The 26,375-nt window shown below is 43.8% G+C and overlaps 1 protein-coding gene across 7 annotated transcripts in view; it reads left to right on the top strand.

The window, feature by feature from the left end:
* LOC124031514 (protein 4.1-like) overlaps nucleotides 1-26,375 on the top strand; it is a 123,047-nt gene that overhangs the window by 56,073 nt on the left and 40,599 nt on the right. For all 7 annotated transcript variants that reach the window (XM_046342836.1, XM_046342838.1, XM_046342837.1 and 4 more), the window contains exons 2-5: nucleotides 16,544-16,680; nucleotides 17,150-17,317; nucleotides 20,712-20,816; nucleotides 26,073-26,115. In XM_046342836.1, coding sequence (XP_046198792.1) covers nucleotides 16,561-16,680; nucleotides 17,150-17,317; nucleotides 20,712-20,816; nucleotides 26,073-26,115 — 436 coding nt within the window. In that variant the 5' untranslated portion in view covers nucleotides 16,544-16,560. The remainder of the gene's footprint in view (nucleotides 1-16,543; nucleotides 16,681-17,149; nucleotides 17,318-20,711; nucleotides 20,817-26,072; nucleotides 26,116-26,375) is intronic.

Below are 26,375 nucleotides of genomic sequence, written 5' to 3'. Positions count from 1 at the left end.
TTGTGTTTCTAGATACAACAGTGCAGTAATATCAAACAATTTCACAACAGTACACACATCTAAGTAAATGAATGGAATTAAGAATATATAAATATATGGACGAGCAATGTCAAAGCAGCATAGACTAAGATACAGTAGAATAGTATAGAATACAATACATACAAATGAGATGAGTAATGCAAAATATGTAAACATTATTAAAGTGACAAGACAGGACAGAACAGAACAGGTAGACTGGACACCATTTTAAAAAACAAATTCGACATTTGTCTTTGGGAAGAGTAACCGTGTTGCAGTATATTTGGTAAAAGATTGTTGTAGGGGTTGAATCTTGTTTGGTCATATCAACCTGATTAGATACAGATGTAAAAAATACAGTTGAAGTCAGAAGTTTACATTCAGTTTTTCACAATTCCTGCTATTTATGCCTAGTAAAAATTCCCTGTCTTAGGTCAGTTAGGATCACCACTTTATTTTAAGAATGTGAAATCTCAGAATAATAGTAGAGTGAATGATTTAACACAGCTTTTATTTATTTCATCACATTCCCAGTGGGTCAGAAGTACACTCAATTAGTATTTGGTAGCATTGCCCTAAAATTGTTCACTTGGGTCAAATGTTTTGGGTAGCCTTCCACAAGCTTACCACAATAAGTTGGGGGAATTTTGGCCCATTCCTCCTGACAGAGCTGGTGGAACTGAGTCAGGTTTGTAGGCCTCCTTGCTCGCACATGCTTTTTCAGTTCTGCCCACAAATGTTCTATATGATTGAGGTCAGGGTTTTATGAAGGCCTCTCCAATACCTTGACTTTGTTGTCCTTAATTCATTTTGCCACAACTTTGGAAGTATGTCATTTTTATATATTTTTGTATGTCCATTTGGTATACCCATTTGCGACCAAGCTTTAACTTCCTGACTGATGTCTTGAGATGTTGCTTCAATATATCCACATAATTTTCCTGCCTCATGATGCCATCAATTTTGTGAAGTGCAGCAGTCCCTCCCGCAGCAAAGCACCACCACAACATGATGCTACCTCCCGCGTGCTTCACGGTTGGGATGGTGTTCTTCGGCTTGCAAGCCTCCCCCTTTTTCTTCCAACCATAACGATGGTCATTATCGGACCATGAAGACATTTCTCTAAAAAGTACGATCTTGTCCCCATGTGCAGTTGCAAACCGTAGTCTGGCTTTTTTTATGGCAGTTTCTTCCTTGCTGAGCGGCCTTTCAGGTTATGTTGATATATGACTCGTTTTTACTGTGGATATAGATACATTTGTACCTGGGACGGTGTTCTTCAGCTTGCAAGCCACCCCTTTTGCCTCCAACCATAACGATGGTCATTATGGCCAAACAGTTCTATTTTTGTTTTATCAGACCAGAGGACATTTCTCCAAAAAGTATGATTAGGTTATGTCAATATAGGACTCGTTTTATCGTGGATATAGATACTTTTGTACCTGTTTCCTCCAGCATCTTCACAAAGTCCTTTGCTTTTGTTCTGGGATTGATTTGCACTTTTCACACCAAAGTACATTCATCTCTAGGAGACAGAACGCGTCTCCTTCCTGAGCGGTATGATGGCAGCATGGTCCCATGGTGTTTATACTTGCGTATTATTGTTTGTACAGATGAACTGGGTACCTTCCGGCATTTGGAAATTGCTCCCAAGGATGAATGAGACTTGTGGAGGTCTACAATTTTTTTTCTGAGGTCTTGGCTGATTTCTTTTGATTTTCCCATGATGCCAAGCAAAGGTAGGCCTTGAAATACATCCACAGGCACACCTCCAATTGACTCAAATGATGTCAATTAGCCTATCAGACGCTTCTAAAGCCATCACATAATTTTCTGGAATTTTCCAAGCTGTTTAAAGGCAGTCAACTTAGTGTATGTAAACTTCTGGCCCACTGGAATTGTGATACAGTGAATTATGAGTGAAATATTCTGTCTGTAAACAATTGTTGGAGAAATCACTTGTGTCTTGTACAAAGTAGATGTTCTAACCGACTTGCCAAAAGTATGGTTTGTTAACAAGAAATCTGTGGAGTGGTTGAAAAACAAGTTTTAATGACGCCAACCTAAGTGTATGTAAACTTCCAACTTCAACTGTAAGTACAAATGAATAATAATAATATATTAGCTGAAAATAAATAGTAGTAGTTGTGTGTTAGAGAAAACAACACTAGGGTGGGATCAGCTCTTTGGTAGCTGCAAGGAGTTGAGGAGTGGGGTTTTCAGTTTTTGTTGAATTATTTTAATTTAGTCTTTTTTCCCCATTTTGATGTGGTCTGTGAGAAGGTTAAGCCATTGACAAAGATACAGTTGGTTGAGTAATATTGTTTTTTTTTTGTGGTAGTTAAGGCATTTTCAAAATGGACTGATAATGTTTGGGTGGTAGATCTGATGAGACATTTCCAAGAAGGCAGAGGGATGGGAAGAGTGGAACGCTATGACCGAAAAGGGTGGATAGTTTGTGTTATTTCTATTTCCAGGTTCTGTGAAAGTAGTTGTCGGGAGTGTTGTGTGAACAGATGTCGGTGTTAATCAATCCCATTTTGTGCTGAGTGGTAACGGTATGTGCTCTGTGCATGATCGCACACTCTATAAGTTGTGTTTTGGGCTTGTTAGTCATGGTGAAGATGTTATTGGAGATTTGTTTCCAGAAATAGATATTTGTCGTGATTGCAAGGTCTTTTTCCCATTTTGTAGTCGGTAGGGAGAGATTGGTATCGGTTTTTGATATACTATACTGTACCTCTTACCCAATCAGAGTAAAGCGATGCCATATTGAATTGCACACCTCTTTAAATCATGCAGGGCCAATACCAGCTAGGTATTGATCTGGCCAACAGGCCTGTTGGTTGATGGAGTGTTTGGGTGCTTGTTATTGTGTGTAGAATGGAAATAACAGTGGCTGTTTGAGCATCCAGGAAGATATTCCTGGAGATGGGAGCTGGGATGGCTTAGTTGTGAGGTGCATGTGAACAACTCCAAAGCTAATGTACACACGCTAACATCAATCAATCAAATGGAATTTATGAAGCCCTTTTTCAACAGCAGTAGTCACAAAGTGCTTATGCAGATACACAGCCAAAAAAAACCAAAGAGCAAGCAAAGCAAATGTAGAAGCACAGTGGCTAAGAATAACTCTCTAGAAAGGCAGGATCCTAGGAAAAAATCTAGAGGGGAACCAGGCTCCGAGAGGTGGCCAGACCTCTTCATGGTTCTCTCTACCTAACCCCAGATGCAAATGAATCCCTCATGTCATTTACCACATAAGGATGTTCAAAGGAGATGTCAGCATGTGTCTGAGTTAGAGATATTATTGACATGTGTTTGCGACATGAAGGGAAGACGGAGACCCATGTTTGATTTGTGAGATTTCAAAGTAGCTCTGAGATGGTGAGACTTGACAGTGAGGCGTAAATAGATAGATGATATTAAAGACACACATACTGTATGTATGGCTGTTTACATTGGAATGGTATCCCCATAGGTTGCTATTGCTGCACAATGGTGTGTGTGTGCTGCAGTGAAATATAATTCTCTTTCTGTGGCTGTTTTGTATTAATAACCCTATGAGGCACTTTTTTTAGGTGGGAGCTGTGTGTGTGAGTGAGAGAGCTTCTTTGCAGTAATTTCTGTGATTCAGCCATGGAGGGAAAACGTATTTAGCAGTGTGGCACAGAGACTCAGCTGGATCAGACAGCCAGGGAGAATTAGTCCCTGGAGCAGAGCAAAGCAGAGAAGTCACACACACTGCCCTTTTGTCCCACAGGAGGGGATTTAATGCCTGTCGATTCCATGTGATTGTAAGTAATGAGACAGCGGAGGTTGAGATGGCATAGAGGAGGACGGACGGTCACAGGGGTCTCTTCATGCTGCTTTAAGCATGCTGCTGCAAGGACAGTATGTCACTACCTTAAACCTTCAGCCTGTGTCTGTCCCTTTGATCCTGAGAGAAGTGGTCATGTTTCTGTCTCTGTCCCCTGGTGATAATGACGGCCGCCCACCAGCCCAATCTACCTTATGCACGGTGCATTATGGGGATGTGATTTGTGCCATGAGGGCAGCAGGGCAGCAGGGGTCAGATGGAGATTGGATAAGATACAATCTCCACTGAGGTAGTGTGACACTGAATACAGCTGGCATCAGACTGGCTCACGGTAGCCCCATCAGGGTTGGCTCCATTGGGGATACTGCCATCTCGGATGAGCCATGTTTTTCTTGATAGAGTGTCAGAGGAGAATGCGTCCCTGTGTCCGATACCTGTCTAAAAGTGTATACCTTGACAGAGTGGAATTACGGAGGTATACTATTAGGTATAACGTGCTTTGGCATCCACCACCTCACTTTCCTGCATTCATTTAAATAACCCATCCCTCTGGTGTCCTGAATAACAAATGTATTACTGTATGTGTTATGCAGGTGAATGAGGACCCAAAAGCGACTTGGCGAAAACAGAGTCTTTAATCCAGTAAAGTAAAATACAATCAAAAAACACAACTTCCACTTAATGGAGATCCACTGGAGACTCGATCTTGAACAGCAGGTACGGGAAGGCACTTTCCTGCATTCAGACATTTAAATAACCCATCCATCTGGTGTCCTGACTGGGCGATAACAAACACAGCACGGTGACCAATACATACAAGGATCCTGGAACACAAAGGAAGAAATAGGGACTCTAATCAGGGGAAAGGATAGGTTGAAGACTAAATGATTGATTAGGGGACATAGGAACAGCTGGGAGCAGGAAGCCAATTTAGAAAGAATCGAGAGAGTGAGAGAGGTGAGAGGGATTACCTTAAGACCAGAGGGGTACGAACAGAAGGGAAAGCATAATGACAAGACAATATATGACAAAACATGACAGTATGACTATTGATATCAATTCTACATAAAGCGAAGCCAATTTAGAAATAATCCGAGTGCTCGGATTATTAGAGTACAGCATACGTATATACTGTACTCTACATCATCACTAGCCACTAGCCACTTTAGGCACTTTAACTATGCCACTTTGTTTACTTTGTCTACATACTCATCTCATATGTATATACTGTACTCAATACCATCTACTGTATGCTGCTCTGTACCATCACTCATTCATATATCCTTATGTACATATTCTTTATCCCCTTACACTGTGTATAAGACAGTAGTTTTGGAATTGTTAGTTAGATTACTTGTTGGTTATCACTGCATTGTCGGAACTAGAAGCACAAGCATTTCGCTACACTCGCATTAACATCTGCTAACCATGTGTATGTGACAAATAAAATTTGATTTGATACTAGCAATCTAATTGGTGCAATCCAGCAACAATATAGACAAAATGCTGGCTGTACAATTTAACTAGCTAGCCAAAATGTTACATATTTGCCAACCATATTTTACCAAGCTAGCTAACTAGCTAGCGATGAGCTAAGCAAGCTAGCAAGTGCAGTTCATGTTGGAAAGTTTTGGTTGAAACTGGACAGAGAAAGGTCTGGGTTCACTTTTAAAATGAATTTGATTGATTGCCAGACCATGTACATAAACCATGACTAGCCATGGTGTCTGGAATGTTTTATACATTTCCCATTTGGGGTCTCTTTTGTCATGGTTTGCAGCAGCACTGGCAGATATATGTTGACATGACAACTGGGTCGGAGTTCCAAACCGAACGATGTGATGAGTCATGTAAACTTTCTTCTGCTCACTGATTGGACATCGCATACAGTCAGTTGTTATATCAGTTATTCACGTTATAGTTTGCATAGCTTACTCAATATGATTAGATAATGACTAGGGTTGTTGTGGTGACCGTATTACCGCCACACTGGCAGTCGAGTCATGACTAAGTCAAATTCCATGTGACCGTTGTTTCACGGTAATCTCCTTTTATGCACACGTGTTGGTAGAATGTATATGGAACTGACAGACATGACAGCTCTGCTTCTAGCTCTTAAGCAACATTGCAGTATTTTTTTTGTGTGTGTTGTTACATACAGCCGGAAATAACCTTTTGGATATCAGAGCAACAGTGACTATCCAGCATTAAGTCCAGAAATACGACTTTCCCAAATTGGAACCTTTGTTCGTACCCCCCAGGGCAATTGAACTTATCCCAGAAGCTGCTCCAAGATGCCGCCGGTGGAGAAGAGCTATTCAGAGTGGACTTCTAGTCCGACTCGGGAGGCGTGCACACACTCCACCGCTTCCAAGTATTTTACATGCTTATGTTCACCCTTCCAGAGAGACGTCAGGGACTGTAACATACTCTGTTTCCCTGAATCATGGCTCTTTCTGGATATACTGTCCATGTCCATACAGCCAGCTGGGTTCTAAGTACATCGCACAGACAGGAATAAAGAACTCTCCGGGAAGAAGAAAGGCAGTGGTGTATGTTTCATGATTAACTACTCATGGTATGGTTGTGATAACGTACTGGAACTCAAGTCCTATTTTTTTCACTCGACCTAGAATGTCTCACAATCGACCGTATTACCTCCCAAGATAATTATCTTCGGTTATAGTCACAGCCATGTATTTTCCACCTCAAGCCAAAACCTTGACGGCCCTCAAAAAACAACACTGGACATTGTGCAAACTGAAACCATGTATCCTGAGGGCGCATTTATTGTAGCTGGGGATTTTAACAAAGCAAATTTCAGGAAAACGCTACCAAAGTTCTATCAACACATTGCCTGTAGTACTTGCGCTACAAGAACACTCAACCATTGTTACTCTCCCTTCCGGGATGGCTACAAAGCCCTCTGGCCTTCTCTTCGGCAAATCAGATCACAACTAAATTCTGCACCTCCCTTCCAATAGCAAGAATCTCAAACAGGAAGTGCCTGTGCTAAGATCTATTCAATGCTGGTCTGTCCAATCAGAATCCATGCAAGATTGACTTTATCACACAGACTGGGAAATGTTCCGGGTTGCCTCTGAGAATAACATTGAGATATACATGGACACGGTTACTGAGTTCATCAGGAAATGTATAGGGGATGTTGTTCCCACTGTGACTATTAAAACCTACCCAAACCAACAACCGTGGATAGATGGCAGCATTATGGTTGAATACAAACAGTGTATGGTTGAATACAAACAGTGTAATTATTCCCTCAGTAATGCTATCAAACAGGCAAAACATCAGTACAGAGACAAAGTGGGGTCAGACACGAGACATTTGTGGCAGGGTCTACAGACGGATTAGTAAGGGAAAACCAGCCACGTCGCGGACATTGACGTCCTGCTCCCGGACAAGCTAAATACCTTCTTCGCTCGCTTTGAGAATGGCACAGTGCCACCGATGTGATCCACTCCCAAGGTCTGTGGGCCCTCATTTTCCGTGTGCAATGGGAGTAAGACATTTAAGTGTGTTAACTAACACAAGGCTGTCGATTCAGACGGTATCCCTATTCTCGTCCTCAGATCATTCGCATAACAGCTGGCTGGAGTGTTTACGGACATATTCAATCTCTCCCTATCCCAGTTTGCTGTCCCCACTTGCTTCAAGATGTCCAACACCTCCACTTTGCTGATCCTAAACACAAGGTCCCCACAATGGTGGGTGCTCAGCCCCCTCCTGTACTCATTGTTCACCCATGACTGCGTGGCCATGCACGCATCCAACTCAATCATCAAGTTTGCAGACAACACAACAGTAGTAGGTCTGATTACCAACCAGGAAAAGACAGCCTACAGGGAGGAGGTGAGGGCCCAAAGGAGCTGAACGTGGACTTCAGGAGACAACAGATTACGACCCTATTCACATTGACGGGACGGCAGTGGAGAAGGTGAAAAGCTTCAAGTTCCCCAGCGTAGACATCACTGACAGTCTGAAAAGGCGCAACATTGAACTCTTCAACCTGGAGAGGCTGAAGAAATGTGCCTTGGTCCCTAAGACCCTCACAAATTTCTACAGAAGTACAATTGAGAGCATCCTATCGGGCTATATTACATTTACATTACATTACATTTAAGTCATTTAGCAGACGCTCTTATCCAGAGCGACTTACAAATTGGTGCATTCACCTTATGACATCCAGTGGGACAGTCACTTAACAATAGTGCATCTAAAACTTAGGGGGGGGTGAGAGGGATTACTTATCCTATCCTAGGTATTCCTTAAAGAGGTGGGGTTTCAGGTGTCTCCGGAAGGTGGTGATTGACTCCGCTGTCCTGGCGTCGTGAGGGAGTTTGTTCCACCATTGGGGGCCAGGGCAGCGAACAGTTTTGACTGGGCTGAGCGGGAGCTGTACTTCCTCAGTGGTAGGGAGGCGAGCAGGCCAGAGGTGGATGAACGCAGTGCCCTTGTTTGGGTGTAGGGCCTGATCAGAGCCTGGAGGTACTGAGGTGCCGTTCCCCTCACAGCTCCGTAGGCAAGCACCATGGTCTTGTAGCGGATGCGAGCTTCAACTGGAAGCCAGTGGAGAGAACGGAGGAGCGGGGTGACGTGAGAGAACTTGGGAAGGTTGAACACCAGACGGGCTGCGGCGTTCTGGATGAGTTGAAGGGGTTTAATGGCACAGGCAGGGAGCCCAGCCAACAGCGAGTTGCAGTAATCCAGACGGGAGATGACAAGTGCCTGGATTAGGACCTGCGCCGCTTCCTGTGTGAGGCAGGGTCGTACTCTGCGGATGTTGTAGAGCATGAACCTACAGGAACGGGCCACCGCCTTGATGTTGGTTGAGAACGACAGGGTGTTGTCCAGGATCACGCCAAGGTTCTTGGCGCTCTGGGAGGAGGACACAATGGAGTTGTCAACCGTGATGGCGAGATCATGGAACGGGCAGTCCTTCCCCGGGAGGAAGAGCAGCTCCGTCTTGCCGAGATTCAGCTTGAGGTGGTGATCCGTCATCCACACTGATATGTCTGCCAGACATGCAGAGATGCGATTCGCCACCTGGTCATCAGAAGGGGAAAGGAGAAGATTAATTGTGTGTCGTCTGCATAGCAATGATAAGAGAGACCATGTGAGGTTATGACAGAGCCAAGTGACTTGGTGTATAGCGAGAATAGGAGAGGGCCAAGAACAGAGCCCTGGGGGACACCAGTGGTGAGAGCGCGTGGTGAGGAGACAGATTCTCGCCACGCCACCTGGTAGGAGCGACCTGTCAGGTAGGACGCAATCCAAGCGTGGGCCGCGCCGGAGATGCCCAACTCGGAGAGGGTGGAGAGGAGGATCTGATGGTTCACAGTATCGAAGGCAGCCGATAGATCTAGAAGGATGAGAGCAGAGGAGAGAGAGTTAGCTTTAGCAGTGCGGAGCGCCTCCGTGATACAGAGGAGAGCAGTCTCAGTTGAATGACTAGTCTTGAAACCTGACTGATTTGGATCAAGAAGGTCATTCAGAGAGATAGCGGGAGAGCTGGCCAAGGACGGCACGTTCAAGAGTTTTGGAGAGAAAAGAAAGAAGGGATACTGGTCTGTAATTGTTGACATCGGAGGGATCGAGTGTAGGTTTTTTCAGAAGGGGTGCAACTCTCGCTCTCTTGAAGACGGAAGGGACGTAGCCAGCGGTCAGGGATGAGTTGATGAGCGAGGTGAGGTAATGGAGAAGGTCTCCGGAAATGGTCTGGAGAAGAGAGGAGGGGATAGGGTCAAGCGGGCAGGTTGTTGGGCGGCCGGCCGTCACAAGACACGAGATTTCATCTGGAGAGAGAGGGGAGAAAGAGGTCAGAGCACAGGGTAGGGCAGTGTGAGCAGAACCAGCGGTGTCGTTTGACTTAGCAAACGAGGATCGGATGTTGTCGACCTTCTTTTCAAAATGGTTGACGAAGTCATCTGCAGAGAGGGAGGAGGGGGGAGGGGGCGGAGGATTCAGGAGGGAGGAGAAGGTGGCAAAGAGCTTCCTAGGGTTAGAGGCAGATGCTTGGAATTTAGCGTGGTAGAAAGTGGCTTTAGCAGCAGAGACAGAGGAGGAAAATGTAGAGAGGAGGGAGTGAAAGGATGCCAGGTCCGCAGGGAGGCGAGTTTTCCTCCATTTCCGCTCGGCTGCCCGGAGCCCTGTTCTGTGAGCTCGCAATGAGTCATCGAGCCACGGAGCGGGAGGGGAGGACCGAGCCGGCCTGGAGGATAGGGGACATAGAGAGTCAAGGGATGCAGAGAGGGAGGAGAGGAGGGTTGAGGAGGCAGAATCAGGAGATAGGTGGGAGAAGGTTTGAGCGGAGGGAAGAGATGATAGGATGGAAGAGGAGAGAGTAGCGGGGGAGAGAGAGCGAAGGTTGGGACGGCGCGATACCATCCGAGTAGGGGCAGTGTGGGAGGTGTTGGATGAGAGCGAGAGGGAAAAGGATACAAGGCAGTGGTCGGAGACTTGGAGGGGAGTTGCAATGAGGTTAGTGGAAGAACAGCATCTAGTAAAGATGAGGTCGAGCGTATTGCCTGCCTTGTGAGTAGGGGGGAAGGTGAGAGGGTGAGGTCAAAAGAGGAGAGGAGTGGAAAGAAGGAGGCAGAGAGGAAAGAGTCAAAGGTAGACGTGGGGAGGTTAAAGTCGCCCAGAACTGTGAGAGGTGAGCCGTCCTCAGGAAAGGAGCTTATCAAGGCATCAAGCTCATTGATGAACTCTCCGAGGGAACCTGGAGGGCGATAAATGATAAGGATGTTAAGCTTGAAAGGGCTAGTAACTGTGACAGCATGGAATTCAAAGGAGGCGATAGACAGATGGGTAAGGGGAGAAAGAGAGAATGACCACTTGGGAGAGATGAGGATCCCGGTGCCACCACCCCGCTGACCAGACGCTCTCGGGGTGTGCGAGAACACGTGGGCGGACGAAGAGAGAGCAGTAGGAGTAGCAGTGTTGTCTGTGGTGATCCATGTTTTCGTCAGTGCCAAGAAGTCGAGGGACTGGAGGGAGGCATAGGCTGAGATTAACTCTGCCTTGTTGACCGCAGATTGGCAGTTCCAGAGGCTACCGGAGACCTGGAACTCCAAGTGGGTCGTGCGCGCTGGGACCACCAGAGTAGGGTGGCCGCGGCCACGCGGTGAGGAGCGTTTGTATGGTCTGTGCAGAGAGGAGAGAACAGGGATAAACAGACACATAGTTGACAGGCTACAGAAGAGGCTACGCTAATGCAAAGGAGATTGGAATGACAAGTGGACTACACGTCTCGAATGTTCAGAAAGTTAAGCTACGTAGCAAGAATCTTATTGACTAAAATGATTAAAATGATACAGTACTGCTGAAGTAGGCCAGCTGGCAGTGGGTGCATTGTTGACACTACACTAATCAAGTCGTTCCGTTGAGTGTAATAGTTTCTGCAGTGTTGCTATTCGGGGCTAGCTGGCTAGCTAGCAGTGTTGTTTACGTTACGTTGCGTTAAAAGAACGACAATAGCTGGCTAGCGAACCTAGAAAATCGCTCTAGACTACACAATTATCTTTGATACAAAGACGGCTATGTAGCTAGCTAAGTAGCTAGCTACGATCAAACAAATCAAACCGTTGTACTGTAATGAAATGAAGTGAAAATGTGATACTACCTGTGAATGCGACCGGGTAGTTGAGTTCTATACAGAAGACGTTGGCTAGCGTTGGCTAGCTAGCAGAGTCACCTACGTTAAGGACGACAAATAGCTGGCTAGCTAACCTCGGTAAATTAAGATAATCGCTCTAAGACTACACACTCTAAACCTAAACAACACAATTATCTTGGATACGATGATACGAAGACAGCAAAGACAGCTATGTAGCTAGCTAACACTACACTAATCAAGTCGTTCAGTTGAGTGTAATAGTTTCTCCAGTGCAGCTAATCAGTGGACGTTAGCTAGCTGGCTAGTGAAGACTACGTTAGGACGGCGAAATACGATAATTACGCAATTATCTTTGATACAAAGACGGCTATGTAGCTAGCTGAGAAGAAATTGCTAAGATTAGACAAATCAAACCGTTGTGATATAATGAAATATAATGAAAAACTTATACTACCCGCGGGAGCGAAGTGCAGATGCGACCACTCGCTCCAACTGCACTGCAGGACTCTCCAGAGGGTGGTGCGGTCTGCCTAACACATCACCGGGGGCACCTGGAGGGCAATACCTGCCCTCCATGACATATACAGCACCTGATGTCACAGGAAGGCCAAATAGATCATCAAGGACATCAACCACCCGAGCCACGGCCTGTTCAACCCGCTATCATCCAGAAGGCGAGGTCAGTACAGGTGCATCAAAACTGGGACCGAGAGACTGAAACACAGCCATCAGACTGTTTAAATAGGCATCACTAGCCAGCTTCCTGTTACTCAACCCTCGACCTTAAAGGCTGCAGCCCTATGTAAATAAACATGGACTCACTGGTCACTTTTTAAATGAAACACTAGTCACTTTAATAATGTTTACTGTTTTACTCATTCCGTATGTACAGTTGAAGTCGGAAGTTTACATACGCCTTAGCGAAATACATTTAAACTCAGTTTTTCACAATTCCTGACATTTAATCCTAGTAAAATTCCCTAACTTCCGATCTCAACTGTATATACTGTATTCTACTGTATTTTAGTCTGTTCCACTCCGACATTGCTCATCCTAATATTTATATATTTTTTAATTCCATTCTTTTACTTTTAGATTTGTCTGTTGTGAATTGTTAGATACTACTGTACTGTATTGTTGGAGCTAGGAACACAAGCATTTCACTTCACCCACTATAACATCTGCTAAATATGTGTATGTGACCAATAAAATTTGATTTGATTTAGTACCCAGCTCGTTAAAAACCATTAGGTTGCTAATACCCTTTTACTCACCACTCTGACATCAATGCAAATACAATAGAATATCACATCAAACACTGATCATTAAAACAGTATCATCCTTTTAAAACTCACCTCACTGAGATGGTAATTTTGAAGAAAGAAGATCAACAACAGGTTGACAATTTGTGGAAAACATGGTCTGAATTAAAATGTTGATTTGTTTCTTTATACAAAAGCCTCATTTAAGTGATAATGCCATAGAAGCTGGTGTTTGGAGGATATATTGGCATGTGTTGTTAGGCCCGAGACGACTAAGTTGAGGCAAACCATGCCAATATATCCTCCAAACACCGGCTTTGAGGTCATTGTCACTTAAATACAGGTTACCAACATATTCAAATAACTATTGACATTTGTTTTCATGAAACAGTTCTTTTGATTAATTTATTCAAGCTATTTCATCCTTCCACCAATATATAGATACAAATCTAGGGTTGCTAAGGCCGGTTGTTCATTCTATTGGTTCGGTTGCCAGAGACCTAACCCAGTAGTTCAGTCTTTTTGTTCTGTATCAATGGACACGACCCAGTCATTCTTTCTAAATGTTCCATTGCCATCCCTTGCTTGCTAGCTAGTCAACTACCGCTAACTTACTGTCACGTCAAAAAGCCGTCAGAATAACAGCAAAGTAACTGCATTTGGGTTGGTTTAAGCTGCTTTCAAGTGACATTTATTTGCATACATCCATGACAATGAACTAAGGGTGCTCTGATATTGCCTGCCATAGAAAATGTCCTCTCTCATCAGGACACTGTTGTTCAGAGGAGCTAGCCAACACAACTAAAACAATCCCTTGAAACTGAAGCTGGAAAGATAACAAACTAGCTGCACTTCATTTCATTTTACATGATTTTTTATTAATAGTTCTTTGTATATATCCATATAAATGATGCGGATTTATGACTTTGACTGGCTGAGAAAAGTTGCCTGATTGTCTGTCTCAATCCTGAAAAGTTCATTAATATGGGGCAGCTGGGCAGCTGGAGAAAATTTGAATATTGAAGGAATGATGCAAATGTTGGAAAAGACAGACAGCAATGTTTATACAAATCTCCGCTGTTGAAAACTAAATGTTAGTCTAAAGGAAATGTGAGATAATGTCTAGATGCTTTTTATAGTGGAAATCAAGTTTATAAATTGCCTGGCTGGGCTGATGAGACAGTGTATTGCGCAATCAGATGGAACAGAGTAAATGGGCATTTTAATGTCATAGATTTAGCCGGTGTTAAGTTTTGGAATGCACTTTTTAAAATATTTTTTTCTTCATGAAATTGGGGAGAAAAAGGGTTAGTTTCCAATTGGTAGTTACAGTCTTGTCCCATCGCTGTAACTCCAGTACGGACTCGGGAGAGGCAAAGGTTGAGAGCCTTGCGTCCTCTTAAACACAACCCAACCAATAATCACGGCTTCTTGACACAATGCCCGCTTCACCCAGACCTTAGTTACTTTTCACAATGAGGGAATGTTTGGCCTTAACCTGGATGTGGCCTTAACCCAATGTGTCAGAGGAAACACTGTACACCTGGTGACCTTGTCAGCGTGCATGCGCCCGGCCCGCCACAGGAGTTGCCAGAGCGTGATGGGACATGGACATCCCTGCCAGCCAAACCCTCCCCTAACAACTCTGGCCCAATTGTGTGCCGCCCCATAGGTCTCCCGGTCGTGGCCGGCTGTGACAGAGCCTGGACTCGAACAAGGATCTCTAGTGGCACAGCTAGCACTGCGATGCAGTGCCTCAGACCATTGCGCCACTCGGGAGGCGGAATCTGCTTTTATCTAATCCGCATTAGATCCACCTGTTGTATAAAGTCTAAAAGCCTACCACATATTAAGCATGGCAGAAAACCATTAAACAATGCTGTTGGTTCATTAATTGTGCAGGGCAGCGTGCAGAATTTGCCTACAATTATAGTGAATTTGTATTTGATTTTGAAAGCCTAGTAATAGGGCATTTTTTGTATTTTCATAATTAATAAGCTAACGCATGACCGTTTTAGCTACAGAATATCTCACCACTGTGCGTTTCCATCTCCTGTTCTCTCTCCTTCATTCCTTTCTCCATTATGCAGAGAGAGGTGCTCTCAACAGTTTAATGAAATGTGTTTTGTTGTGAAAAGATGTTGATATCGATGTTCCCGAACAGATTTCACTTGGTTTGGCTGCAGGAACAGGGTTGGATAACCCCACGGCATACAGAGTTTGGGTGGAATATCACCTGTTGCGCAGGGAGAGGCTGCACGCTCCTCAAACAGTGGTTGATAGATGGAGTGAAAAATAAGTGTATTATTAACCCAGACATTTCCATATGCAATCCCGTGTGAAGCAGAGTTTTGATGGTTGCCACTAATAAGAGAGGGATCCCAGCTGCTACGATATTTATTTCTCAGCTGCTAATGTTAATCACAGCTCAGCATGATTGAAATCAAATGGGAAAGCGGCCTCCATTCGCTATTCGAAATGCATACGGATTACATTTCTTTTTTTTACCCTAAACCTGTTCCTGCCCATTTTGATTTTGGGCCATTCTAAATCAAAACTGATTTAGATATTAGTAAAGACAAGATTAAATTGAGAATAGTCTGATGGGTGAAAATATGATCACTTGATGAGAGAACAGCGTGTGCAGCCTGAGACAAGGGACGGAGCGCAAGCTTTTTTTGTGTTTTTTTTTCTTCAAGTCATCAATAGCCTCATGTATCATGCAGCCCATGTACGGTTTGGATTTCTTAGACATTCTAAGGTTTTGGATCATTCGCAACTCAAGTTGCCAAATACATCTACCCTATAGGACCTGTTTCAAATGATCCCTTTTACACTCAAAATATCCTTTCTATTTTATTAAATAATTGCGCAGGAGACGAGCATATCTTGTCTGCTAAATGAACTAGCATACAGCCCATGGCATTTCACATAGTCAGATAACATATGGTACGCCTGTTCTGTTCATCTGAAATACATTTTCATCATATCATAGTGTTTCTTTAGACCTGCTTTCAATACAGATTCATTGTGATGGTGTATGCTGAATTGATTGATTGTACTTTTTGAAATGTAGATGTTCCAAAGGATCAGCATCAGCTGCTGGTATGCGCGGAGGCCTGGAGATGCTAAACATGTTTTATGTTCATTTAACACGTTTAGCAGCCATTTTGTATGACGAGCTGATCAAATGTCATGACGCCACAGCCCTAGTAATGACCACTACCATTACTCTTTAGCGAGGATATCTCACTGTTTAATTCTACATGCTCACAATCATAACTCGATTGAAAGTACCAGCGGCTCCCAGAGCAAACAATATTCAGTCCACAATCTTGCGTGCAGCTAAATGAATTGCAGGACTTTCTCTGGTGATTGCATCGTCTCAACTGCTGAAGCACTGCTTGCCTACGTAGAAGATGATTACCTGAATGAGAGATGTCTTAAATGAAGTGATTGTCCTTGATGACAAGGTGGTTTTTAGCAGACAGTCACCGCAGGAAGCAGAACGATGGTGGCGTTCTGCAGCACTGTTTATCTGTTACAGCCTCTGTTTGTTGTATATGGCTCTGGAGGCCAGAGAATAACTGCTACCACCAAAGAGCTGAATCACATTAACCTATGGCATTTTGAAATGTAATTTTGCGATGTCATACCTTGCTGTCGCTGCTGCCTGAGATATACCCAGTTGGTACAGGCACTTACTTGCATACCGTTTGGAAAACTCTCTTTTTGTGTCATGCAGGTCACTTTGCTTTTGTTTTAAGAATGAAACTATAATGTATTTTTGGTGTGTTTTTTTTTTAGGTTAAGGAGAGGTTGCTATGCCAACAGAGCCTGGCCCTGAGTCAGAGGTGAAGAACGCAGTAGAAGTGTCCTCCCAGCAGAAGGGGGCAGCAGCAGGCATGCAAAACTCTGCTTCAGACGGCAAGATGGCTAAACAGGTATGTAGGAGAGCACAGGAAGTTCAATCTACACTATAATTAGGGCCTTGTGTTTTTTCTGGTGAGATCACGTGTAATCTTCGTCCTACATCAACCATTGACAGACATTTACACACATTCAGTGATGTCATAATTATAATGTAAACTATCAAAGTCAAGAAAGCCGCACATTCCATTATATAAACTCCCAACAATTGAATGGGTATTTACCAACGTTTCGGCATCACTGTGCCTTTCTCAGGGTGATGCCGAAACGTCGATAAATACCCATTAAATTCCTGGGAGTTTATATATGGAGTGTGTGACTTTCTTTATTTTGATAGTTTATAGTTTATTGTTAGTCAGCACCTCCACACAAACTAATTTTTTCTGGGTGTGTGCCAGCTCGTGTTTTTTAAAGTCGTAATTATAATGGACATCATTAACTGACTTAGAATTTCACCTGTGACTATGTAATGCCCCTATGTAGGACCAGGACTCCAAACTGATCGACGACCACAGGGAAACAGACGACGTGTCAGAGAAGACCACCCCATGCAAGACCCCCAAGTCCCCCCAGAAGACTTCCAAACGGCCAAAGACTGTTCCCTTCAAGGTCACCCTACTGGACACCTCTGACTATGAGGCGGGGATTGAGGTAAGGAACGTTCCTCCAGAGCAGTGCTATGTTTTACTATTGCAGGCCACATTTCCAAGTCCTGGAAGGAACCAGTCAAAATATGTTTGTGTGGTTTTACCAGCAGATGCGACGAGTTTCTTTACTTTCGGACGTTACGTCTTTGTTGTGATTATGTTATGGAGCTGCAGAGGTCAGATAAGGCCGGCGTAAAGCAGATGACAGACAGGGTGTCATGTTGGGAGCTCTCCGTGGGGCAAGGTTATACCATTCTCTGCCACAGACACACATTCCAATCATTAGGATTAATGACACAGAGAATATAGTGAAGGAAAAGCAGGCTCTCACTCTTACAGTGGCTGTTATTACAGCTTCATCACCAAACAAGACATGTCTTCATGCTGGTAGAGAATGGTCACTGTAGTCAGTATCCTCTCCCTGGCTAATCTGTACCAGCCTACCTTTTAGCAATGCGGATGTATTTACATACAGTACACTAGTGTTACTTTCAATTGTATTTGGTTGCACAAAAACAGTCCACCGAGAAGCCAGATGTTAAATACAATTCCATTTCAACTTTCTGTGCCGGTGGGCAGGACGGTTGGTCATTATGACGAGGGGGGGATTAGAGACAAAATTGTATTATTTAAAAATACTTTTCAAACGTGGGTCTGTTGTAGACCCACTTCCCCTCTGCTTATCCCATCTCCAAATAAAAGCCCCCCCCCCATGTTATAATATGACCGTTTAGATATGTTGTCTCAACCTCCCCCTGTATAGCCTGACATGAGGTAAGCAGAGATGAAGTGGGTCTACAACAGACCCATGTTTGGAAAGTCTATGTCATAATACGGTTGTTTAGATGTTTTGTCTCAAATGACCCCACTTCATAAAGACCAACCGTCCTGGCCAAGTAAGTTGAAATGCAATTGTATTTAACTTCTGGCTTCCCGCGGACTGTTTTTTGTGCAACCAAATACAATTGAAAGCAATGCTAGTGCATGTAGGAAAAAAAAGCAGCTGGTGTCAGCCAGGAAGGCAGGCTTTGCCACACCCCACTGCCCTCGCTCCCCTCTTCCAGGGCCCCTCCTAGACATAAATATACAACATGGCAGAGCAGAAATACTGTACACTTTGAGGGTCAGAGGATATCTCCCTTTCTGCCACATAAAATCCCTCAACAAAACCCAGTGACAGAACAATGGGAAATCTATACTCATTACATTGCGACCCAGGTGTAGTCAAGCAGAAAATAGAATATTGTGTTATCGTGAGCTGCCCTTATGATACTTAATTTCATGCAAAGGTGTGTGCGTGTGTCTGTGTCTCTGATGTAAGAATCTCAAGAACATTAGCCTCGCTTTCACCAACCATTCTCAAAAGAGAAAATAGCAAAAATAGGTAAACAAATACTTTCAAGCCACTCTCAAACCTTTTGCTGCTCTCAACACTAGACATAAAACTTCAAATTATGATTACCAAAGCCTTTATGCAATGTATTGTCCTTTGCTTCCCTTTGTACTTCCATTCATTACTACAGAATGATGTACATATCGACCCCCCCCCCCACCATTTTACTCATCATATTGACATAACAAGCTGCTGCAGTACAGTGTTTATCCAAAACCCTTACCTCACTCCCGGCTTGCCTCCGACCCCCTTCCGGTGTTTAATTGGTGGGTTGGAATGTCAAGCCAGTCCTATCAAACCTCCTCCATGCTCCAGGAGTTGATAATAATAGTGTTAAGGAAAGACAGGCACCACTTTGTGACAACTCTCACTGGAGGAGGTGCCCCATCCAAGGGTTAATTAGCCCGTCTCGTTATGACTGCTTGGCTCTGGCACCCCAGGGGCTGCAGGGGGAGAGGGAGCCGCACCCTCCCATACTTCCCTCACCCCTTCCTTCAGCTCACTAGTGCATACTCTATCAGGCCATGCATGGATGAGCTGCACTGTGTTATTGTGCAGAATGGTGCTATTTCTGGCACCATATGTTTTGTAGAATACTCTGTGACTCTGACAATGAGTTTGTTTGTACTCTTTGCCAATAGTTTAAATGTCTTACTTTCTCCTGTGCTTCTTTTGAGGGAAAACACTTGTGAGGAAGTTGGCAAGGTGGAGTTGAAGTAATTACACCGTGAAAGGGAGTGTCCATGGACAAACACCTCAGTGTCTTAGTCACCGGCGTATTAAGATCCTTAACATGCCCGGAATGTATCTTTTTAATAGCTCATCTTTATGCCATACTGTCCACTCCGACAGACCCTACATCCACATCTACATCTTCTCTCTACAACCTTGCCATGGGGACTGTGTTGAATGAGACGGGGAGAGTTCATAAGTGCTTCCAGAGTATTATCCCACAATCTTTTCAATCCTAATGAGCCAAAAGACACACTCCCAGGACTGGCAGCAGCTACTGGGGATCCTAATAAATACTGAATACTCCTCCTAGCTCTGGCCTTGAGATAATAAGGAACCAAGAACTAGAGGGATGATGCACACATCTGCATCTGTTTCCCTGGCAACGGCTTGCTCTGTCTCCCTGTCACCGCGGAAACCAGGCTCCAGGGAAAGCTCTGACACCCGGAGAGCAGCATGCACAGCTCACACACACAGCTCACTAGCTGCGTACTCCAGGGAAAAGTGTGTGTGTGTGCGTGTGCGTGTGAGTGCGTGTGTGCAGCAGCACCCTCCACCCATAGTCTGGACTCTGGGATTGAAATTCCGGGGCACCATGTTACTCTGATGGAGTCAGAGTAATGTTTTTTTTTTTTTAATGTGTGAATGTCTTCTTGAATTTACACGATAGTTTTTTCCCCTCTATTTGTTAAAGTTACATCAAGGTACTGTATATCATCGCTAGAATGATTTGCTAAAGTGCCATCCCATCAGTTGTCTCTCTCCTTTTGACATCTGAGTAGCTTTGATAACTACATTTGCACACTTCTTCGGTCTGTCCTTCACAGGAATGTGACAAGAAGATGAACCATTTGGATAGGGTTGAGTGGCATTGGATATTGCACTGTTTGCTCAGACCGCTTATCATGCAGAAAGCAATCTTCCTACAATTCAGTGTTCATTTTCCCTGTCGAGTATTTGATCAATTCTGACTGTAACACAGCACTCAAGGGCAGAACTGTTCTAGCCTGTAGACAGCAACAGATAGCAGCTGGTGTCAAGATGGCTTCCCTATCTGGTTGGGGAGAGAGACACATTCTGTTGTGTTGATTGATACATTTGCAGTTACATGACACTCTCAATACACTTCCAAGAATACAAAATGTATGCACGTCAACAAAACCATGTGGTGTCGTTATGCTTTAATCAGTGAGGCCAGGTCACATGGTCAGAAATCTCCTGACCCTTGATTTGACCCTTGATTTGAATGACACGTGTGTCTGTGTTTCTGCAGAAGCACTGCAAAGGACAGGCGCTGCTGGACAAGGTGTGTGAGCACCTCAACCTCCTGGAGAAGGACTACTTTGGTCTGACATTCAGCGAGGCGGACAGCCAAAAGGTTAGTGCCTTGTCATGTAGCCTCTGACCATTCATGTACCCCCCCCCCCCCCTTCCCCCCTCTTCTCATGAAATACTGTCTTCGGCACAATCACCATTCCTCTCACCATAACAAAAGAAGACACAGCAGGCTCTGGCAATAGTGAGCCACTCCGTTCGGAATTGGAAATGAAAATGTGCATGCTAGGTCGAATTCAGATCAACAAGCAATTTAAGATAAAATGGCGCCCTAAACTCCTTAACACATTTGAACACTTAATCCTCATCAGCCTACATTAGATAGCCCGATTAGTGCTCCACAGACGTCTGTGCTTTTGACTCTCCAAATGGAACTAGGAAGGGTAATTGGAGTAGAACGGGTGTAATTATGGTTATTACGCAACTGGCTAAGATTTAGCTCTGAGACCAAATTGAATGGCCATGACAGTCAGCCTGTATTAACTGGTATTAGGGTTGTTTTGAGGATGTGTGTGTTTTGGGTCTACCCTTCCTGTGTACACCTCACCTTCAAGGCAGGTATTGCAAATTGCAGTGATTGTGTAAAGATAGGATTTGGCATGTTGAGAGAGAATGGCCACTAATGTGAGACAAACACACCTGTCTCCTGTCACTAATAGCAGCTTGTATCGGTCTCAGTAGTTACAGAATGACATGTTGTGACCTGATTTGTCACAAGTGGTTGAGATTTTTGAGCCCGTTCTGTCTGGGGAAGAGAAAGTAGTGTGTGTGTGTGAGGCAAACACGATAAATGCTGGAGGATTTATCTCACAGCATACCGTTGAAGTCTGAAGTTTATATACACCTTAGCCAAATACATTTCTACTCAGTTTTTCACAATTCCTGACATTTAATCCCAGTAAAAATGATCTTCTTAGGTCAGATAGGATCACCACTTTATTTTAAGAATGTGAAATGTCAGAATAATAGTAGAGTGATTTATTTCAGCTTTATTTCTTTCATCACATTCCTAGTGGGTCAGACGTTTACATACTCAATTCGTACTTGGTAGTATTGCCTTTAAATGGTTTAACTTGGGTCAAATGTTTCGGGTAGCCTTCCACAAGCTTCCCACAATAAATTGGGTGAATTTTGGCCCATTCCTCCTGACAGAGCTGGTGTAACTGAGTCAGGTTTATAAGCCTCCTTGCTCGCACACGCGTATTCAGATCTGCCCACAAATGTTCTATAGAATTGAGGTCAGGGCTTTGTGATGGCCACTCCAATACCTTGACTTTGTTGCCCTTAAGCCATTTTGCCACAATTTTGTAAGTATGCTTGGGGTCATTGTCCATTTGGAATACCCATTTGCGACCAAGCTTTAACTTCCTGACTGATGTCTTCAGATGTTGCTTCAATATATCCACATAATTTTCCTTCCAATTATCCACATAACCTAATATCCACATCATTTCCCTTGGCAAGTCGGTTAGATGTCCTAACCAACTTGCCAAAACTACAGTTTATTAACAAGAAATTTGTGGAGTGGTTTAAAAATGAGTTTTAATGACTCCAACCTAAGTGTTTATAAACTTCCGACTTCAACTGTAGGTACCTCTGAGAGAAGGTAGGCCCCCTCTTCAATACCAGGGCAGCATTTACTGTCTGGGGTCCTCGGTGACTCTAAGCCAAACAATACTTGATTGAAATGTCTTCCTCAAACTCCTCTCTGCCTCTCTTTGAGGATATTATGTCCACACCATTTGGGGAGAACATCTATTGTGTTATGATTGCTTTGTGAACTTTGACTGCAGTGCATCCTGGCAGCAGAACAGTGAGAACAGTTGTTATTCCTGCTGGAATGCTCTACAGAGAGGAGACAAATGAGACAGTGCCTTTTTAGTTATTGAGTGGTATTTGGCCCAGGCCGACATCAGAGAGATTCAGGAGGATAATAAATGACTGCTGTTGATTATGGTGCTTAGCACACTGATTAAGCACCAGAGGACCTCACTCAGGTTGTGTGTGAGTGAGAGCTTGTTAGTGTCTGTGTGAGTGGATTTCAGTTCATTAAATGCAAACCTCACCGGCCAAGTTGTGTGCGTGAGCGCTGCAAAATAATTTCACCCGCACCAAGTGCTAAAATAAAATTTGGCCCTATTTGAGACATGCCAAACGCTGCAAGTCCCCTCCTTATTGGATATCGGTAAGCTACAAACCCACGTTGATCCCTATAAGACAAACAAGGAGAGATTAATTCAAGAACTAACTAAAAAACGAACTAGGCTTCTCTTTTTATGTGTGGATTAATCGTTGGAGTAGGGAAACATGATTTTATATGGCTCTGGGTCAAAATTCTACAAAGAACCATCGAAAAAGAGGAACATGTGCATAACAGGTAAAATAACAACCCAATGTTTATCTCTAAGGACAAACCAGGCCCACAGTGTCCAGTCTGGAGCGTGAAGCCCAGAGCTCAGCTGGTTGGCTACTCCGTAGCAAGTTAGAGGTGCCAAAAGCGCTGGTCTGCCCTAGAAAGCCTATGTAAATTACAATCACTAGAATGGCAAAACAATGTTTTTTTAAACAGCCGTTTTGGCCTGTAAAATGTGTTTATTATGATCAAGTTTGATCCTCACAGTGAATTATTTGAAAGTTCGCTACAAATCGAGATATTTAATTAAATAGTGATCCATTCTGACTACTACATTTGTGACTCACCACCTGGATTTGGTCTTCTGTAGCAAAATTAGAAAATGTGTTTTTTACATTGGATTAAAGCAGAGGCTTAGTGCTACAAAATAGTATATCACACACTGCATATTTGGGGAACAATGGGAAAGTATTTCTGCTGAGAAAATGGCCTTTGAATGGTTTGATATCTAGTGAAGAGCTCTTCTTTGTCTACACCCATTCAGCATCGTTCACACCCTCTTAAGCTTTAGCCCCACCCATCTCATTTCGCTCTCGGTGAGTTCACAGCACACACTTGATGCTCTGGACGATGATTTGTTTACCTCTGGATAACATGAAAACATGCTAACCAGCTCTACTGGCAACAATTATATTACGCTTTTTTGCAGATGTTTACTGACACCGGCCATATTCAACGGGTGTTGTACACTTTAGATGAGTCATGTAGCTAGCTAGGTAAATAATAAACCTGGCTAGGTAAACAACGTGTAAGATCACACACGTCACGTAACGTTAGCTAACGAGCCAGCCAGCAAACGTTAGCTAGTTAAACAACAATGAACATAGTGGCAAATCATGCCGTTACTATCCTGCATGAATCTGGTGGGAGCTAACTAACCAGGTTCAATGTTAGCTAGCTAACATTAGGCTCTAACTAGCGAAGCAAACGGTTCTGGGATACGAATAATAACGTCATACACATAACATCAGCTAGGGAGCCAGCCAGCTAACGTAAGCTAGCTAGCTAACAGTACACTTTAGCTTGAAGTGAAACCACTTTCTGTCAAAATTAGAAACGTGTAATATCTGAATGTAGCTAGTCAGACTATCTTACCCGTATACATAATCATGCATGATGGACGCATCTCCCTGTCACGGATGCCATGCCATGGTTGCCCTTAGTTTGAAGATGTTATCCTTAGTTTGAAGATGTTTTCTCCATCTCTTTAGCTATCACACTCTAATTCCACTGATTTTCAAAACTCAACCTCCAGAAAGTGGAGAGCAACACTTTTGCAGCTCCACTACACGATACATTTAAAAAAAGCCACGTTCAACAAGATTACAAACACAGACTGACCAGCTCAAATAGACAGAAGCCTTCTATATGGCAGACCAATCTGAACTCCTCTCTTGGCTTGTCCAGCCAACTCATTATCTCAGCCAATCATGGCCAGTAGGAAGGTTGCTGACTATTTCTGTGGCTTAACCAACAAGGCTCATAATTTTATAATTGTATTTGTATCACAGGCCAGCAGGCCACAAGGAGACTTGTGCCCTCATGCATGCTCTTTGCATGCTCTTTGCATGTGCACCCAGCAGCGTTGGGTTAACTGTCTCTGGCAGGATAAAAATGACTACATCAACCATGATCCTTTCTGATATTTGGTGCCATTCAGCAATATGGGGTGCTTCAAATTCAAATACTTCCGGCTTCATGTGCCATTGTCGCTATCACTATCTACCGGTTTCAATGTCTATGGGACAAACTAGCTAGCAGCAGCTAGCTAGCTAAATGTCCTTGAATGTTTCATGTATGTTTCGACCTGTCCCTAAATGATAAAAGTTGGTTCACAGTTGGTTTGATATGTTAACCTGCGTGTCATGATCGTGTCTGGTCGGGATAGACAAAATCAACATGTGTGGATTGCCGGTGTAGTCAGCATGTTAGTGTGCAGGTGTGGGTGAATATTTCAGGTTGTGTGTACTGAAATTGCCACTGTATCACATTAGTGGAAACCAAGACTGTTCTCTTGGCAGATCTGATCGTTTTGACTACTAGCAGGTTAGGAGAATTAATGTGGCAGTTTAGGAGAATAATGTTCAGGTTCTGAAAAGGGTTAGCTAAAATGTTAAAATTGTCCCTGATGCAACTAACATATCTAATTACAACCAGGCCTGCCCTGAGAACAGACTTGGTTCCCACTAATGCGATGCTGTGAAATTGTCAGGAACACTCCAAAGATAGTATTGGAGACTGCGGTGCAGTTTCAACCTATTCCACTCCTGATTTTACAGTGATAGAGTGATACTGTAGTAGCTGCCAAAAAGACTTTACCATTACTCAGAAAGCTGGGAAGCTCACTGCCAGTGGTCAGGCACACGCCTGCCTGCACTATTATCCATGCAATAGGCATATTCACACTTCCTGTTCAACTAACAGCACATGAGCATGGTGTGATTGTCAAAGAGCAGGCCATAACCTGAGAGATTTCACACTCGACAAGAGGGTGTGCATTGAATGAGAAAGCTTTATCAACACAAGGCAGGAGGGAGAGTAGCTGTACAAAACTGCGCCTCTTGTGGCGAACGATGTCAATGTACATAACTGGTGTGATACGAGCTAGGATAACTGGCCAGTGGTAATTCACTGTCAAAATGGGCTAACAGATGCTGGGAATGACACTCTCATTTCCTCATGCTGAAAGTCTCAGTGGGGGAGGGTTCCTCCTGCTTCCTCCCTCTCCTCCTCGTTCCATTGAACCACATGTACAGTGAAGGCTTTCACTAGAAACACCATTTGTAATTAGAGCTGCGGAGTGAATCAGAGCATGGCAACAGGGTGTGCATTAGCCACGTCTCTCACAGACGCCTATGAATGCTCTCTCTACTGTCTGTCTTTCAGAATTGGTTGGACCCCTCCAAGGAGATCAAGAAGCAGATGCGCAGTGAGTATCCTTGGCCCACACGCAGTATACGTAGCACATAGCACAGACACATCACATCCACACACAGTGACCGAAAACACAGTTATTATTCAAATACTGTTTATTTCTAAATCGAATCTGCTAAGTACTTATGCAGTACAATGAGAAGCTGTAGGTCCATTTAGAAAATATAATGAGTTTATGTTTAATACAAGCTTGTTTCTATGCTTTTGTTGTAGCCGTACTGTTGCCGTATTTAAATGTTCTCAGACACTTTTATT

The sequence above is a fragment of the Oncorhynchus gorbuscha genome, linkage group LG03, assembly GCF_021184085.1.
Source record: "Oncorhynchus gorbuscha isolate QuinsamMale2020 ecotype Even-year linkage group LG03, OgorEven_v1.0, whole genome shotgun sequence".
Taxonomy (NCBI): Eukaryota; Metazoa; Chordata; class Actinopteri; order Salmoniformes; family Salmonidae; genus Oncorhynchus; species Oncorhynchus gorbuscha.
The sequence above is the reverse complement of the archived record's forward strand: the minus strand, read 5'-3'. Positions and strand labels throughout refer to the sequence as shown.